Source organism: Natator depressus, chromosome 11 (genome assembly GCF_965152275.1).
Source record: "Natator depressus isolate rNatDep1 chromosome 11, rNatDep2.hap1, whole genome shotgun sequence".
NCBI lineage: Eukaryota > Metazoa > Chordata > Testudines > Cheloniidae > Natator > Natator depressus.
Window position 1 is genome coordinate 10838547 of NC_134244.1, and position 15967 is coordinate 10854513.

The 15967-nt window shown below is 44.4% G+C and overlaps 1 protein-coding gene across 1 annotated transcript in view; it reads left to right on the forward strand.

The window, feature by feature from the left end:
- The window catches only part of PDIA5 (protein disulfide isomerase family A member 5), a 118630-nt gene that overhangs the window by 20761 nt on the left and 81902 nt on the right, over nt 1-15967 (forward strand). The window contains exon 4 of the mRNA XM_074967139.1: nt 15604-15687. Within this exon, the coding sequence (XP_074823240.1) occupies nt 15604-15687 (84 nt within the window). The remainder of the gene's footprint in view (nt 1-15603; nt 15688-15967) is intronic.

Sequence of the window (15967 nt, forward strand, 5' to 3'; positions counted from 1 at the left end):
CTCCTCTCCTCCCTCCTTGGTAGGGTGACCAGATAGCAAGTATGAAAAATTGGGACCTGGGTTGGGAGTAATAGGTGCCTACATAAGAAAAAGCCCCAAATATCGGGCCTATCCCTATAAAATCAGGACATCTGGTCACCCTACTCCTTGGCTCCTCATGGAAGAGATTGCAACACAGAAGACTCCGTGAGATGGAAGAGAGATTGGGGTGTACTCTTAGACAGTGCACCCTCATCCACTGTGCTCCAGGGCTGGGAACCTAAAGCTTAGGCTGTTCTCTGCTGGAGGAGAGCAGCAGGCTCGGGGGATGTTAAATGTGCAGCAGTGAACAGGGGGACCTGCCTATGGTTGAAACAGAACTTCACAGTGGGTGCAGCACACCCCTGTGCAGAGGGACAGCCCCAAACCTATGCAACGCTTGCATCGTATATTGAGGGTAACATAGCTGTGGTAGAACATGCAAACCTTGCATGATTTGTATAACTGCTTGGTTTGGAAGGGACCTGCTGTTACAGCATTTCACAAGAAGACTTATTTTAGAAACTTGCTCTCTCGCTTGTCGTTTCATGGCAGTTCTCAATGCAACATTGGGGAAACTTGTTTTTTTGTAAGTAGTCACTTATTTGAGAGGGAAGGAACAGGTGTGCGGTTTGCTTTGGTTCTAAGATCTGAAAGCCTCTGCTGTGGTTCTGTTCATGATGCTGACAATAGCACAGTACAGGTGGATTTAGTTTTCGTATCCTGGTGTGTGTCTGTCTCTGCACCTTGAAAGCTATGCTTTTCTGCCTGCTGTTGACAGTGTCCACTTCCTGTAGTTACAAGGGAACAGATTGCTGGCTCCCTTTCTAGGGACTGATATGCTCTTGTACAAGTAGATGCACCAGATTTAGCTCATCTATACGCTCAAAGGGATTTTTCTAAAATTGCACTTTTAAGTCCGGGCCCTTCCTCTTTGGTTAGCCAATAACTTTCATTGTGGGTCATGGTTTTCTCACAAAAGTTAATTCATCATTATTTTGCTATCCTGCCACCTTGCTATCCTGCCACCTCTAAACAAATCTTAACTAGCAAGGGTCATGCTATGCCTTTCTTCTACGTTCTCGTTCTGTTGGGCTGGTTCAAGTGAATGTTCTGTCCTCCTTCCAGGAGATGGAGATGGTGGTTGAGATCGTTAGCTGGCATAAATTGGGGTAGCTCCATTGACATCAGTGGAACTGTATCAGTTTCCAACCTCTGAGGCTCTAACTCAGCAAATGGATTGTGAAGAAGAAAATGTAGTGGGGAAATGTGGCATATCTCTGAGGTCCCCTCTTCTGCCAAAAAGTGCTGATGACAACTAAAACGTCACGGGCACTGAGGTCTAGTGAATAGGACACTGGACTAGAAGTCAGGAGGCCTGGGTTCTTTTCTCAGATCTGCTGCTGACCTGCTGTGAGACTTTGGGCAAGTCTCTTCACCTCTCTGTGACTTGGTTTCCCCTCTCACCCTTTCTCTTCCTTTTCTGATTTAGATTGTCACTGTGGGTCAGGAACTGTTGCTTACTGTGTGTGTGGGTACAGCTCCTAGCCCAGTGTGCTCCCATTTTGGTTGGAATCTCTAGGTGCTATTGTAATACACATAAGAATCATAAGCTTCTATGTAAATTTTAGCATGACATCAGGGAGAAATATTCAGTATTTAGGGCCCAATCCTGGTCCCATTTGACGTTAATGGGAGTATTGCTATTGAGTTCAGTGGGATCAGAATCTGGCCCTTAATTTCCCTGTGTTGGGATGGGGGAACTCAACATTTTGATCTTTGTATTACAACAGGTTCTATTGACCTTAATTCCAATATCTTCCTCCCTCTGCTTTCCTTCTAAAAGGGTGTCACTTAAAACAAGCTTTCTTTATGAGTTACTCACAAGGAATATACTTTAAAGTCTCCTCCAGTTAATACTTTAATTTACTTTATAATGTGTGGCACTTACAGTGCCTTTCATCTGGTCAGAGCACAGTTCTGTACAAATATAATGAGTTAAACCACATCACCAATGTGAGGGGGGCAAGTATTGTCCCCAGAGAAGTGAAATGACTTGCTGAAAGTTGTACCGTAAATCACTGGCAGAGCTGGGAATAGATCTCCTGGCTTCAAGATTGCTCCTTTAACCCGAGAGAATGCTGTTAGAACAGTAATTGAGTTCGCTAACAATGGAGACCATGTTGCAAACATGGCGCTGGTTGTAATCCGTCAGAGGGCCAAGCTACATTAGTGTTCAGAGGGTTCGGTTTGGGAAGAGACCTAAAAACCTTGGATGCTTTCCCCAGACATAATCAGAATTTTCAGAGGTCTCTTTCCCTGCCCCCTTACTCACAATGAGATATCTTAACAGAGATAGATGAACCAGCTGAGTGCTGGAGACAGAGTGAGGGAAGGCCAGGATGGTAGCCAGAGGAGTTCTGTTGCAGAGCCAAATTGGTTTGGTTTTGAGTCAAGTTTTGCTTGGTGGCTGATTGTTTTAAAGCCATGGAGAGCCGTCTGAAATCAATATATTCGTAGAGGATGGTGTATTTTTTTTGCTCTCAAAAGATTTTTCCAACCCATTGTCTCTTCCTTTCTGCAAGAGGCTGCAAACTACCGCTGGCTTCCCTCATTCCAGCCAGAAAGCGTGAAAGGTGTCTGTAGTGCCTTCTGTCGCTGACCACAAAGGCCTGTTTTCAGGAGTGCTGAACAGCTGAGCCCTACCAGAGCTGCTCAAGATACTCTCCCATTGCAGATTTTCTGTGATGCTTATTTGTGGTCTCGGCACTGAAACAACAAATGCACAGATGTAGGGATATTTACAGTGCAGGCTCAATTTGTTTTACAAATATTGATGAGAAACGGTTTGTTTGGCAGCAGTATTCTCCACTCCCTTAAGCAGAGAATTTTGGCTTTAGTCTCCATGCCCTGCTGTAGCGAGCTCCCTTTGCTTTCGGATATGTGCGTTGGCAAGGCTGTCATTCCTGCAGAGGTGTAGTTGCTGCCTTCGGCTCGGCTCCCCTGTGGCGACGACAGCGCTACCTCTTCTATTGGCCGTGCTCGCTGCTATCTCAAGGCACAGTGGTTTTTGCTCCTTTTTGCAGGAGAAAGCAAGAGTATATTGCGCCCCCAACAAAGCTTCTTGTTATTGATCTGTTGTTGAGCACTAGCTGAGCTCTCTCTGCTGTGTGAAATACGGAGGAAGATGCAGGCCTTGCCACCGGAAGTTTTCTGTCTAAATAGCCTACTTACATGTAAACCAGCTTCCCCACTCGTGGTTTTCCATGGTTCAAGCAAGAGATTAGGTTTGAGCTCTCCAGTGCTGACGGAAATAGAGCAGTCTCTGGAAGGCCAGGAAGACTTGGCTGTGCATAGATGCTAGGGGAAGAGTTGGTCGCTTGCCCAGTTAGCATGGAGAAAAGCTATTACAAGGATAGCCGAGTTCCTTCAGAATAGATGTGACTGGCTTCCCTGTGATGCTTTGGACGCAGTTCTGCAACGTGCTGAGCACCTTCCTCTCCCAGGCCTCTGGGATTTATTCATGTGCATCAGTCCCTTGCTAGAGCAGGGCCCTATTGTAGATGGGCTCTGGGGCCTCTTAGCGCTTCGCAGCATAAGGCCTTTACTCAGCAGCTAGATTTGAAGCGATTCATATTGGCTTAAGCCCTGACAGAAAGGAGCTGACCCCTACTAAGGGGGTGCTGGTGGAATTTGTCAAAATGTCAAAGTGAGGACTCCTGGTTCCTATCTGAGGTACTGTAGGTGGCTCTGTACATAATGAAACACGAAGCAGTTGAATTATGAATAAAACACCTGCAAACGATGTGACAAAAATACTTACATTTTATTTCAGCCTTTCCATGTTTTAATTAGGAAGCCCACACTGAGGCGTTTGATGTTGAATGAATTGCAGCGTGTGAGATGTCCGAATGTTGAATTAATGATGTCTGGTGAGATGCAGTCTTACGCGTGACATCTACTTTTTGCTGCTGTCTCTTTAAACAGAAAGCTCCCGTTATGTTTCAAGATCTAGTGCATCAGTTCTGGATTAGAAACTAAAAGCTAACTATATGAGGGTTCAGTAAACCTTCATATTGTATGTGGACGGGGAGAGCTGCTGGCAAGATAAGGTTTCTTATGAACTGCTCTGGTTTGGGCTGTAGCGCTCAGAGTGAGGCACCCTAAATACAAACTAAGACTCAGGAAGTGTAGTCTAATAGCTAGAGCAAGGAACTGGGAGTCAGGACTTCTGAGTTCTATTCCCAGCTCTGCCACTGACTGTTTATAATTTTGGGCAATTAACTTAAGTCTCCAAGTCTCAGTTTATCAGACAAATGGATAGATTAACACCTAACTCCCATAGATGTTGTAAGGCTTAAATAGTTAATTTTTATCAAGTGTTTGGAGATTTTTGAATGGCAAAAGTACAAAGTTAAAATAAGTATTACTTCTTACTGTACATTTAATGCGTCCAGATGCTAATGTGGTGAGCATACAAATCATCAAAAAGGGCTTGATATTTCGGTAAGAGTCTAGTTCAGCTTTCACAAATGCAGGCATGGATCTGGCTGTAAGTTTGCAGGGGAACTGAAATGGGGAATAGAAAGCTTAACTTGTTTGAAAAGAGAATTATTTTTGACCCTTATTGTGGCTGTAAAATAGGATATGTGGTTAAAATAGGGTGATTTAAGAGCTGTTTGTGGGTGCAGCGTGAGGCTCCCCACTGTGTGCATCTGATTGGCTTACTCTACCTAGTGGCCCTGCCCCTGCAGATCTTCCATGTGCACAGCTCCCATTGTGCTCCCTGGAGTTCCATGTACTGAGAGGATGCAGGATTGGGGCCATGAATTGGTGATATGTATAATGGGTAAATCAAAAGAGCTGTGTCACGTGTAATAGGACAGTTCTTTGGGCCCTTTGTAGCAAATGTTAGCATGGCCTTGCAGTGACAAGTATAAACTGTGAAATGATGTAAACTTATTTCTGTGTTGGAGTGTGATGGCAGCATCCCACTGTTATACTGCTTGGATTGAAGTTGCATCACTCGTTACTCAGATAGCTTTGGCCTAAACAAGGGAAAACCCAACCCCAGCTTGCAAAGCGCTGGAAAGCACTGAGATCTGGTTTGGAAGGTTACCAATCATTCTCAGATTAGTTTGCAATAGATGGGGCAGAACTAGAGTGCATCTGGGTGGGGAAGGAAGGGATGGGTGGAATGTGGCAAATGGGCAGGAGAGCAAATCAGTTGGAATTGAGTGGGGGCGGGGGACTAAGGAAGGGAAATAGGTTATTTGGGAGATGTGGTCAGGAAGACGTGGCAAAGGGTCTCTAGAGAACCGTTACACTCTAAAATGATATTCACAACACTGATGCCTCTTTCTGCCCCAAATTCCTACCCACAAGAAAAGAGAGAACAAATAAAATCTTTAAAAAAGGAAAAATGAAAGAGCCAAGCTCCCTACCCCAACCAGTGCTGTGACTTTGAAAACGGACAGGTGCCAAGAACTCCATAAAGTCCACCATGAACTTTGCTATCCCTGTTGATTGTACATGAAAGGTGCTCTGATGCTACCATGTTGGGTGGCAATATGAGACTAAGATAGATGGAGAGATAGAAGTGGGAATTGTGTAAGAATGTTTGCAGGTCTCCTTTTAGTACACTAGTACAGTGGCTAAATGCTGGCATTCTGCCGAACAGTCTTTGGAGGACACTTACGAGTAGCTTGGGGTATTTTGGACTTGTGGCTCTCCTGCCCTATTTGTATAACTGGGTATTTGAATTTGGTATCCCCATCTGATTTAGCTTCTTCTGGAATCCCAGGAATTTGTCTGCTGCTCTGTGATAACATTTTTGGTTTAGTATCATTTTCCCAATTATGGAAATTGGTTTTAAAAACCAAACCCAAACAAGTGCATATTGCTTTGGCTTTGAGTAATTCATCCTTCATCAAACACACACGGTGCTTTTTAACGTAGGTCCCAAACGGAAACAAAGCTGTTTGTGTGGGTCCCATCTGCTGTCACAGTGCATGTACTCAGATTTAGCACATCCAGACTGTTTGTTCGTTAGGGAAATGCCATCTGGCCTAAGATGCCTTGCTCTTGGGTTGGTCTTAATCCCACCTTCCTGCTTCCATGTCATATACCTCAGTCCTGCCTACCTCCTCCAGAAATGGGTGTAGGTGGCTGATGAATGCCTTTGTAAGATGTTGCTCTCCTTCTCTTCCGATATCATATTGTATTTGTTAGCTGTTGGGTGAAATAGTTCTCTCTGACTTTCCCATTTCCTAATATTTTGAATACAGAATGTTTTTATAGGGTCTGTAGTAAATTAATTAGTTTAATTACTGGGGATGGAAGAGAGAGACTTTTAAGAGTCTAAAATCCATCTCAGTTTTTGTGACGGAAAGTGGAAATAAGAGCTGGTCAAAAATGGGATGCAAATTTATTTTATCTATTTATTGCATTTCGCCCCCCCCCCCATTTATTTATTTTGGGGGTGGGGACTGAAATTTTGATAAACTTTGGTGAAGTTGTGAATTTCAGAACTTTTCCTAGAGCTGGTGAAGAGAGAGAAGAGGAAAGAAAGGAATGCAGTGCTATTGGATTTATACAGTGTCTGCTTAAGTGTAGCCATGTCTGGGGTGAAAGATAGTAACTGTGCAGTAGAAGATAGCAAGTAAACATTACAGGACAGGTAGGAGAGGAAGTGAAGAATACAAATATCTGTTTGAATTCTTGAGGGGATTTAGGGCAGGTCTACACTAGAAAAACACACAGTTTTGCCAGCATAACCGTGTGTACATTAGAGGGTTTTGCCAGAATAGCTGTCAGCCAGGGAGCTTACCTCATTGCATCACTGGCCTGTAGAGTTATGTTTGTGATGTAGACCTGGCCTGATGTGATGTAATCACCCACATTAGCATTTGGCCAGGCACTGATGAGACACATCTCACCATTGTGCTAAGTGCCATAGGATTCTACTAGCTCCAAGGAGTCAGGGCTTCAGTTTTAAATACTGACCGGGAGATGGTCTCTCTGACATCACACTGCCTCCTAAATTAGGTCAGCGACTCAGGGAGAAGAGTGGCACCTGCTTGGGTTAGCAACTTGTGTTAAAGCATGTAGGGGAGCTGCTAACCAAGTTAAAAATCAAGTTGGCTTGTCTTCCCTGATATTTTAACCCGAGTTATCTAACACGATTTAAGAACACCGGTTTTATTTACAGTGTAGACATACCCTGTATTGCCTCTGCTCCTTAAATCTTTTAGTCTTTAAGGTGCCACCGGACTCATCGCTGTTTTTCTGCTACCTACAGCACCCATTGTAAACATTTCTCACTCATTGGGAACAGCTCCACTGTAAGAATATAAACTGTTTTATAATTATACTATTCCTTTAGTTTGGGCAAAGGAGCAGGCTTGTCATCAGTGGATTTCAGCCTGGTGAGTCGGCTCAGCCTTTGGGCTACTAGATGTAAAACTCTTCAAGCCCTGGTGTATTCTGTTAGTTCAGAAGAATTATGGGAGCATCTAACTAACGACTACTGGAATGCATGCGCATAAGGGGCAGCGCTCAGATCGTGCGTTCAACCTTCCCATTTGTTTTCTGATTATCTGAATCGCCGATAAACTGCGGAATGTTAACGTTCATGTTATTTGCTAAAATTGAATAAACATAACCTCCATTTTCTTGCATTTAGTGCTTAATAATCCACTTTAAACATTCTCTAGATAACTCTCCCAGTTCATCGAATACATATGCAAAGACGCAACCAAAGAATAATACATTATATAACAGCTTCTGTGTATATGTGCATAATATTTCCTAGAAGTATTTTAATATATATTTAATTCTAATGTGAATTCAAACATATACTTATCGCCTTCTGTTGATCACAACATTGTTACCATAATTTGGAATCTCCTAGGCCAAGATCCAACAGTTTAGATGGAGTCTAGTAGAATTTACAATGAGAGGGGCGCTTTTTTTTAAAGAAGAAATGACGCTTGCTTGCTTTTTGCACAGCCTTTGATTGCTTTTTTTAATCTCTCCGTTTTATTTTGATGTGGGTTTGTGTGTTGCTATCCCACCTTATTAATTTGGAACTCCAAGGAAAATACCATTCATTATAATGTTGTGGCTTTCTGCAGAGTTGGAAGATCATGGTGTATAAATGGTTCTTTTCCTGCTCTTGATTGTTGGTGTCTGAACACACCTGCATTAGCTTTATCTTGGGGTGCTTGTTTTTTTGGTTAAAGATACTTTTGCTGTTACAATCTCCCGAGCTTCAGTTTTGGAAAACGTTCTATCCCCCTCCCCCCCATTTTGTTTGTATAGGTTCTTTGGCTTTCTAATTGACTAGAGGGTCGACAGAATCATTTTTACTGGAAGGCTGGTGGTGCTGGTTTTCTACAGCATATAAATTGCTGCCTCTCTCATTCGCATCACGTTTCAGGGGAATGTTCAGAATAGAGAACTATGATGCATTGTGGGTCTCTGATGGAGGAGTTTTGCTGTCTTTTGGGTGAGCCCCAAAATCCACAGGAGACCCTAGATTCTTGTTGATCTGCTAATCCCATTTCCGATTTTTACTTTCTGTGAAGCAATTTTTCCTTTGCAGTTCAAACCTCCCTGTCCCCAAAATAAAATCAAACCAAACCCTTTAACCATTGCGCAGCCCCTTGCTTGATTTCTATCTGTTACAAGCAAACCTGTTGTTCTCTCTTCTCTTGTAAATTAATTTCCATGAAAAAATGCAGCATCACACTATGGCAAATGTTATTTATAATAAAGGAACGAGTCCTTTTATTTTAAGCTTCCCGTGTTTAAAATTTTATCTCTGTCCTGCTGTCTGGGTCTTTGCCTGTTCTGTTCCACGTAGGTTCTTATACTGCTCTTGTTGTCACAGTGTCTGAGTGCCTGTCCGAGTTGAGAGCGATGCACGCGCTTTCTGTCTGAGTGGCTGTAAGCCATTATCATCTAGTGGCTGCTTAGCACAGCTGTTTGGGGAAGAAGAGCTCTTGCAGCCAGGTTGACAGCTTCTGAGAAGTGATTCTCCCTCCCCCCTGCCGCCCCATTTCAGATCTGTCTCAGGAGAGTGATACAGAAGGGCCTGGGATCATTACAGAATATCAGGATCCGTATAAATGTGACATACTGTAAGCAGCACTAGTCGTGGCAGCTGCTACCTCAGACTAGGAAGTATTAATAATGATGCACACACAAACCCCTCCCTACATCTGGGGTGAGATTGGAGGGAGGGGGTTGGTATGTCTTTTCTTTGGTTGGCACGGTACACAAGCTGCTGTATCATAAATGCATTGTGTGGTTCTTGCTCTAGTGTAGGGAAGGTGATTGTAAGGTGTAGGTCAGAAATCACATGCTGCCTAAAACACATTGCTAATCAGTTGCATTTAAAGTTTCTAAACGTCATAGTCACAAATATGACGCTGACTGGCAATGGCTTTTCATTTCAGAGGATGCATCTAAGGATGCTCTTGCAAGTATGTATGTTTTTGTTGAAATGGATTGTGAATGTCTCTGGCATCTGGGTAACGCTTTCAATTGCTGCTTTGTTGGATCACAAGTGCGAGTGGATGTCTGGCTGGAGGTGCTAGCAGGATCTGAACTCCATGCATCTCTGGATGGCAACAAGCCAATGCACATAAAAGAAGAAAAGCAGGACAGAGCATGTATCTCTGAGAGTTTTGCAAAGGCTGTGCACTGAGGTTGGGAATCCAGAAAAGCGACACCAGCAGGCTTTGGGAGATTACACAGAGCACAGCTTGGGCACCTCAACCTCAGAGAATGCTGGCTGCTTCGAAGCTATTGGGCAGGACAAATCCAAGGGATGTTCTAAAACTCCACTTAACCTGGAGTTATAACTGCGTCTGTAGCATGCATATTTTTCCTGGCTCGTCGTGGGGAAGTAGAAGCACTTAAAGAGAAGAGGCAAAAAGTGATCAGGAACACTGATGGCAGAAGGACAGTCCCGAATGATGATTTTCTTTCAGCATCTGAAGTGTATCTGAGAGGCATTGTGATCCAGTGAATCAGATGCTGGACTGGGTGTTAGAGACACCGGTTCTGTGTCCAGCTCTGGCATTGACCTGCTGTGTGAGCTTGGACAAGTCACTCCACCACTGTTTCTCTCTGATTCTCCCTGCCACTCAGTCTCTGTCTTGTCTGTTGAGATTGTAAACTCTTCAGGGGCGGGGCTGTCTGTCTGTCTACAAGGCCTAGCACACTGGGGCCCCAGTCTTGGCTGGGGCCTGTAGGTGCTGCTGTCGTATCAATAACCAGAACTGGCAAACAAAATGTAACAGGAAGGAGTCACTGAGCCAGATTTCAGGTTGTGAGATATGGGTGCATGGTTCAGCTGGGCGTACATGGATATGCGTATCCGGGAGCAAGCCAATGTTAATATAGGCAGAGTTATTGACCTTATTATTTAAAACAGTGCTTCCCAGACGTCTTTGTTAGCCACTTCTCTTATGCCTGGGACCACATCGGGTGCAGCTACAGACTTGTCTTGACCACAGAGCCCAGTGTTGACCCCAGAGCAAGCTACAACCAGGCGCTGGTGCTATGTGAAGATGATATGGCTCAGCCTGGCCACACAGTAGCATTGTTTTATTGTGGGCTATAGAAATGAACTTGTTCTTCACATAGAGTTTTGTCATATTCTAGAAGAGGGTTTGAAAAACTTCCCAGACCCTTGCTAGCCAGAAAGTGTCACTTTCTGGCCAGAAGCTGATGCAGGCATAGGGCTCCTTTGACTTCCTTGGTGAGAAGTCAAGGGTCAGCATTGTCTGAGGAGGGAAATCTCTAGAGGATTCTGGAAGTTGCGGTCCCTGAATTGAGCGAGAGGGGACATTAGCCAGCACATCGAGTCTTGTCCTGCGGATTTCAGAATTTGCCAGGGGGATCTTTGACTTGCACCTGATGGGATGGTGATCAATAGCGCCACCACCAGTCACTATATTCAAGTCAGTATCCAATTCAGCCTTGATTTCCTAGGTGTCTAAAAACCCTGCATGGGCTCCCTGCAGCCAAACTCCTGGACCTTGTCTTTCTGCTCCCTGTTATCTAGCAGTGGCCTCTCCTCTCTTCCTCCATGCAGCCTGGCCACAGTTGGTGCAAGAGCCTTTTCCTTGCAACTCCTGGCATTGGGAGCACCCTTCTGTATTTCTCTACCTCATTGACTTGCCATCCCTCTGAAAGTTGCGTTGAAAACATATCCCTTTCCTGCTCTTAGCCCACGGATCTTCACACAACCTCACCCAGGCAAAATGCCCTCACGCTGCCCCTGGAGTCCCACAGCAGCACATCTCCCTCAGAGGTTTCCACTGATTCCTCACCTGCACCTGGGCCAGCTCCATCGCCTCTGTGGGGGGTGGGAGGGAGGTGAGCAATACAAAGCAGGTTTCCATGCAAGCTAATGTTGGCAGGGGCAGCATTGTCAGATGCCAGGAAGCTCGGTGGATATTCCCAAGGTGGCTTTCCATGAGCCCTGTCCCTCCCCCAAACTATAGATCACTTAATGGCTTCTGTGGAGCCAGAGTGGTGGGAGGTGGTGAGATGGTACTACTTTGGTTCAGCTTCCCTTTCTCTGTTGATATTTTCAGCAAGTTTCCTGTTGTGCACACTCCTTTGGGAGGGGGATATTCTGGCCTCTGGTTTGGGCTAAACACAGGAGATAAAGCTGGATCATTTGTGGAACACACTGTAAATAAAGCTATGACCTCTTCCTTGTCAGCGGTGGTGTGGCACTGAGCTACTGAGGTTAACATTTGTGCAGAAGTGGGTGGCATGAGGAAGTAGAGCAGTATTAGTGTGGGCAGAGTTCATGACCTCATTACTTAAGCTAACATTTCTCTAGTAACCACTTCTCCTGAGCCTGGATCTTTATCTCTAATGTCTTATAAGTTCGGCAGTCAGTTTGGGAGTTGTGTGTGTGTGATTTTTTTTTTTTTTTAAACAAGCCCTGTACCGAACTTCCTTTCCACTTCAAACAGTATAATTAAATCGCAAGAGCTGGAGACCTAATTATCCTTTCCCATGTGAGAGGTGAAGCGCTTGTCATTAGAGAGAGGCTGTTGGCTGAAATCCAAAGGAGGTAAATCTCCTCAGAGCAGAGGCTGAAGCTCTGTTGGTATTTACTGTTAAGAATAACGGCAGTTACCAAATGTATTGGAGAAGGTTACTATCAACAGACACCTTGCGGATTATTTTATGGCTTGCATGGAGATAAGCAGAAGGAGCAAAGATAAAAATAACTAGATTCAGCATTCCCTTCTCAGTGACTTGTTTGTTTTTTTGCCCCTTCCAACGAAACATTAACGAAGCCTCTGCATGGTGCATTTGACATGCTGAAATCTTGGCCTTGGAACCTGTGAAGCTATGACTCTGCAGTGATGCATGAAAAAATTACTGATGGAGATCTAAGCTGCATCTGTGCTGGGGATTTGCTGTGATCCAGCCATGGGTGTAGCTTGTTCAATGCAAACCCCCAGTGTAGATAGATGAAACTTTTGTGGCCTGGTGTACCTGTGCTGGAAACCAGGGTTAGAAGCACCAGTGCAAATTATAGCTTTCCTTGTCTATACTAGTGGGTATAGTGCATCTATACACATATGTGGGCAAGGCTTTAGAGACTGGTTTTTGACCAGGTACCATCTGTTGTTTGTATTCCCATTGTTTAATAGATGCCCAAGTAAGTGGGGAGTTAGTTGGAATTGCATTGGGTTATGTTCATTACAGGTATTCGTAGGGCACCCATTTTAATACCTAGCCATCCCGTCCATCGGAGAACAATACTGTGTAGCACTTCTTCTCTGTAAATCTAAAGAACTTTTCAAAGGTAAGTCTCACTATCCCTATTTTACAAATAGCTCCCAAAGCCTTATTTTTCCTAAGTGACTTCCCCACAGTGAATCAGTGGCAGAGGTGGGAATGGAATCTATCTCTTGACTCCCATTCCAGTGTCCTGTTCAACAGACCAAGATAAACATTCCCAGCAGCAGAAAGCAAATATACAGCAACACTGTCTGCAGATCCAAAGGTCTGTCTAGACAAGAGCTTGTGGCCCTACTGTAACTTGTGCTGTGTAGAGTTGCCAGCACCTTTGTACATGCTAAACTAGACACTCCACAAAATTTGTTCTAAGATGAAGCTGAGATGTAGGGTAAACCACAGTTGTGTGTGTGTCCTGGAACTAACGTTTGCGGGGTGTTGAGAGTAGCATGTACAAAGGCATTAGCTAGCTCCTGTTAACTGGCAACCAGTTACTCCAGTTACAACAGCAGCATAAGCTCTAGTCCAGATGGACCCTCTATGTCTCAGCTATAGTGTCCTGGTGAGAGTGAGTTTTGGATGCTAGGGCTCTGAGAAAGCTCTGTCATCATCTCCCCTGAGCCTGGCCTGTGGGTCAGTTCACTGGAGCATCTTGGATGAGTGGAGGTGGCATGATAGGCCAGAGAGGGTGGGGAGATCTCCGGTAGCTCGGCTTATGGTTATTTAAGGCTTTGTGGATGGTAAACAATATGTTGAATTTCATTCAGCTGATGTGCAGAGAGTGGAGCACAGGGTCCCATGCTGTCACTAGCTCACTGTGCTCATGAGATGGGCAGCCCTGTTTGGTACTGGCTGCAGCCTTAGAGTGCTGTCCTATTGTAGTTCTACGGAGAGTGAATCACAGTAGTCCAGCCTGGAGGTAACAAAGATGTTGCTGACCATAATGAGATCTGTACTGGAGAAGCAAGTATGCGATCTCTTGGTATCTGAAGGTGAAAAATAGGGAAATCTGTTATTGGCTGTGATCTGTGAATCCAGGAACGGATGTGAGTTTAGTAAGCCCCCAAGACTACAAGCTATTTTGATACTGAAAAATTGGGGGAATAGTTACAGACATTGCTATTTCCGCCAGTGCTAATTTGGATCCACAGAATAACACTCTGATGTAGTTTTTCTATGTGTCAGTACTATTTTCTTTAATGTGATGCCATCTGTAAAGCGTGTTCAGAAAATGTCTGCACACAGAGTTTTTGCTCTTATCTGCAACACAGTGTTAATTTATTGTTCGTTATTGCAGACAGACCATTATCCTGACAGTCTCAGTCACAAACACCAGCAGTAGCACCGTGTTTATTGGGGCTCCTGGCAGCCATTGGGGATGTGTACGCTGGAACAAAACACCCACACCTGGCCCTTGTCAGCTGACTTGGGCTTGCAGGACTTGGGCTGCAGGGCTATAAAATTGCAGCGGAGATGAGCCCAAGCCCAGGCTCCGGGACCCTCCCACTTGCAGGGTCCCAGAGCCTGGGTTTCAGTCCAAGCCCAGACATCAACACCGCGGAGCCCCATGAGCCCGAGTCAGCTGACATGGGCTAGCAGCGGGTGTTTTATTGCAGTATAGACATACCCAATGCGTCTAGGCTTTCATAAGTGGCTCTAATTAGTGTAAATTTCAGCAACATTGATGGGCGCTCAGCGTTTTCATTTTCTAAATTGATTTATCAGTGCAAAAAGTACCAGCTGCCGGCTGCTGAGGAACAGGTTTCAAAGCCTTTTAATCTCGGTCTTTGTCTATGCAAAGAATAGCATTGCCGACGCAAATCCTCCTTTTCCCATGCCACCTGACCATTTTTGGCCTCTCTGCAAAATTCCTTCACTGGCTTTCTCTTGTCTTTCACATTCACGTCAACCTTTAAGGCTCCTTGCAACTCCACTCTGGCCTTTGTGCGGAATTCAGGACAGCACTTAAGTATGTGCTTCAACGGGACTTGAGCACATGCTGAACTACTGTCCTGAACGGGGATGCTTTTCTGAATTACAGGTTTCAGAGTAGCAGCCGTGTTAGTCTGTATTCGCAAAAAGAAAAGGAGTACTTGTGGCACCTTAGAGACTAACCAATTTATTTGAGCATAAGCTTTCGTGAGCTACAGCTCATTTCATCGGATGCTGTAGCTCACGAAAGCTTATGCTCAAAGAAATTGGTTAGTCTCTAAGGTGCCACAAGTACTCCTTTTCTTTTTCCTGAATTAGCATCTACATCTGTATAAATTTCTTCCCCTCTTGCCCCTTTGACTCAGCCTCTATCCCTTTCCCACTCTTGTCTTCACTGCCTGCCCCTTTTGCCTGGAATTCCCTTCTACCCAGATACAAAAAATTGATTTTAATTCAAATCCCTTCCTGCAACACTGTTTGCTCACGAATCCTGTCAATAAAGCTGTGGACACATTCTTTGTGGAATCTCTCTCTTAGTCACCTGCACTGAACCCCTGCCTACACACTAAAACATGTAGTAGCTAAACTCAGTTCTAAGAGAGAGGAATCTGGGCAGGAACTGCAATTATTGGTCCCCATTTTATCACCCATGTACAAACTGTCAGAATCAGAGTTGGCTGCAGCAAAGTTCCCGTATGCTTGTAAACTTTGATAGAAACCACTGTTGCTCGAGATTTAAGTGAGTGAGGTTCCTAAACTACCAGTAATCACAACAAAGCTGACGAGCAACCAGAGCTATGCATTTTATTTTAAATATTGGACGCATTTTGATTGCTTGTTAACCATACATTTTCCTGTCTCTGTATTTTGCAGTGATGCAGAAAGCCGAAAAGTATGCAAGAAGATGAAAGCCGATCCTAATTCAAAGGAGAAAGGGGTGGAATTATTGCATTATAAGTGAGTATAGGCTTGGGATGAGATTTGCTGTTACTAATTGTTCAAGCTACTGTGTAACATTCACATGATGTTCGTTATTAGTTCTGTATTCTATAATACTGCACTTTAATACAGGGGCTTATTAGCTTGCCACTGTGCACTTGGACATTTAAAGCAGCCCAGGCCCCTATTCAACTAAGCATCTCAGCATGTGCCTACGTCTCATTAAAGGTGAATTTACTAAGGTATTGAATTTAATGGAATGTAATCACATGCTTACATGCTTTGCTGAATCAGGCCC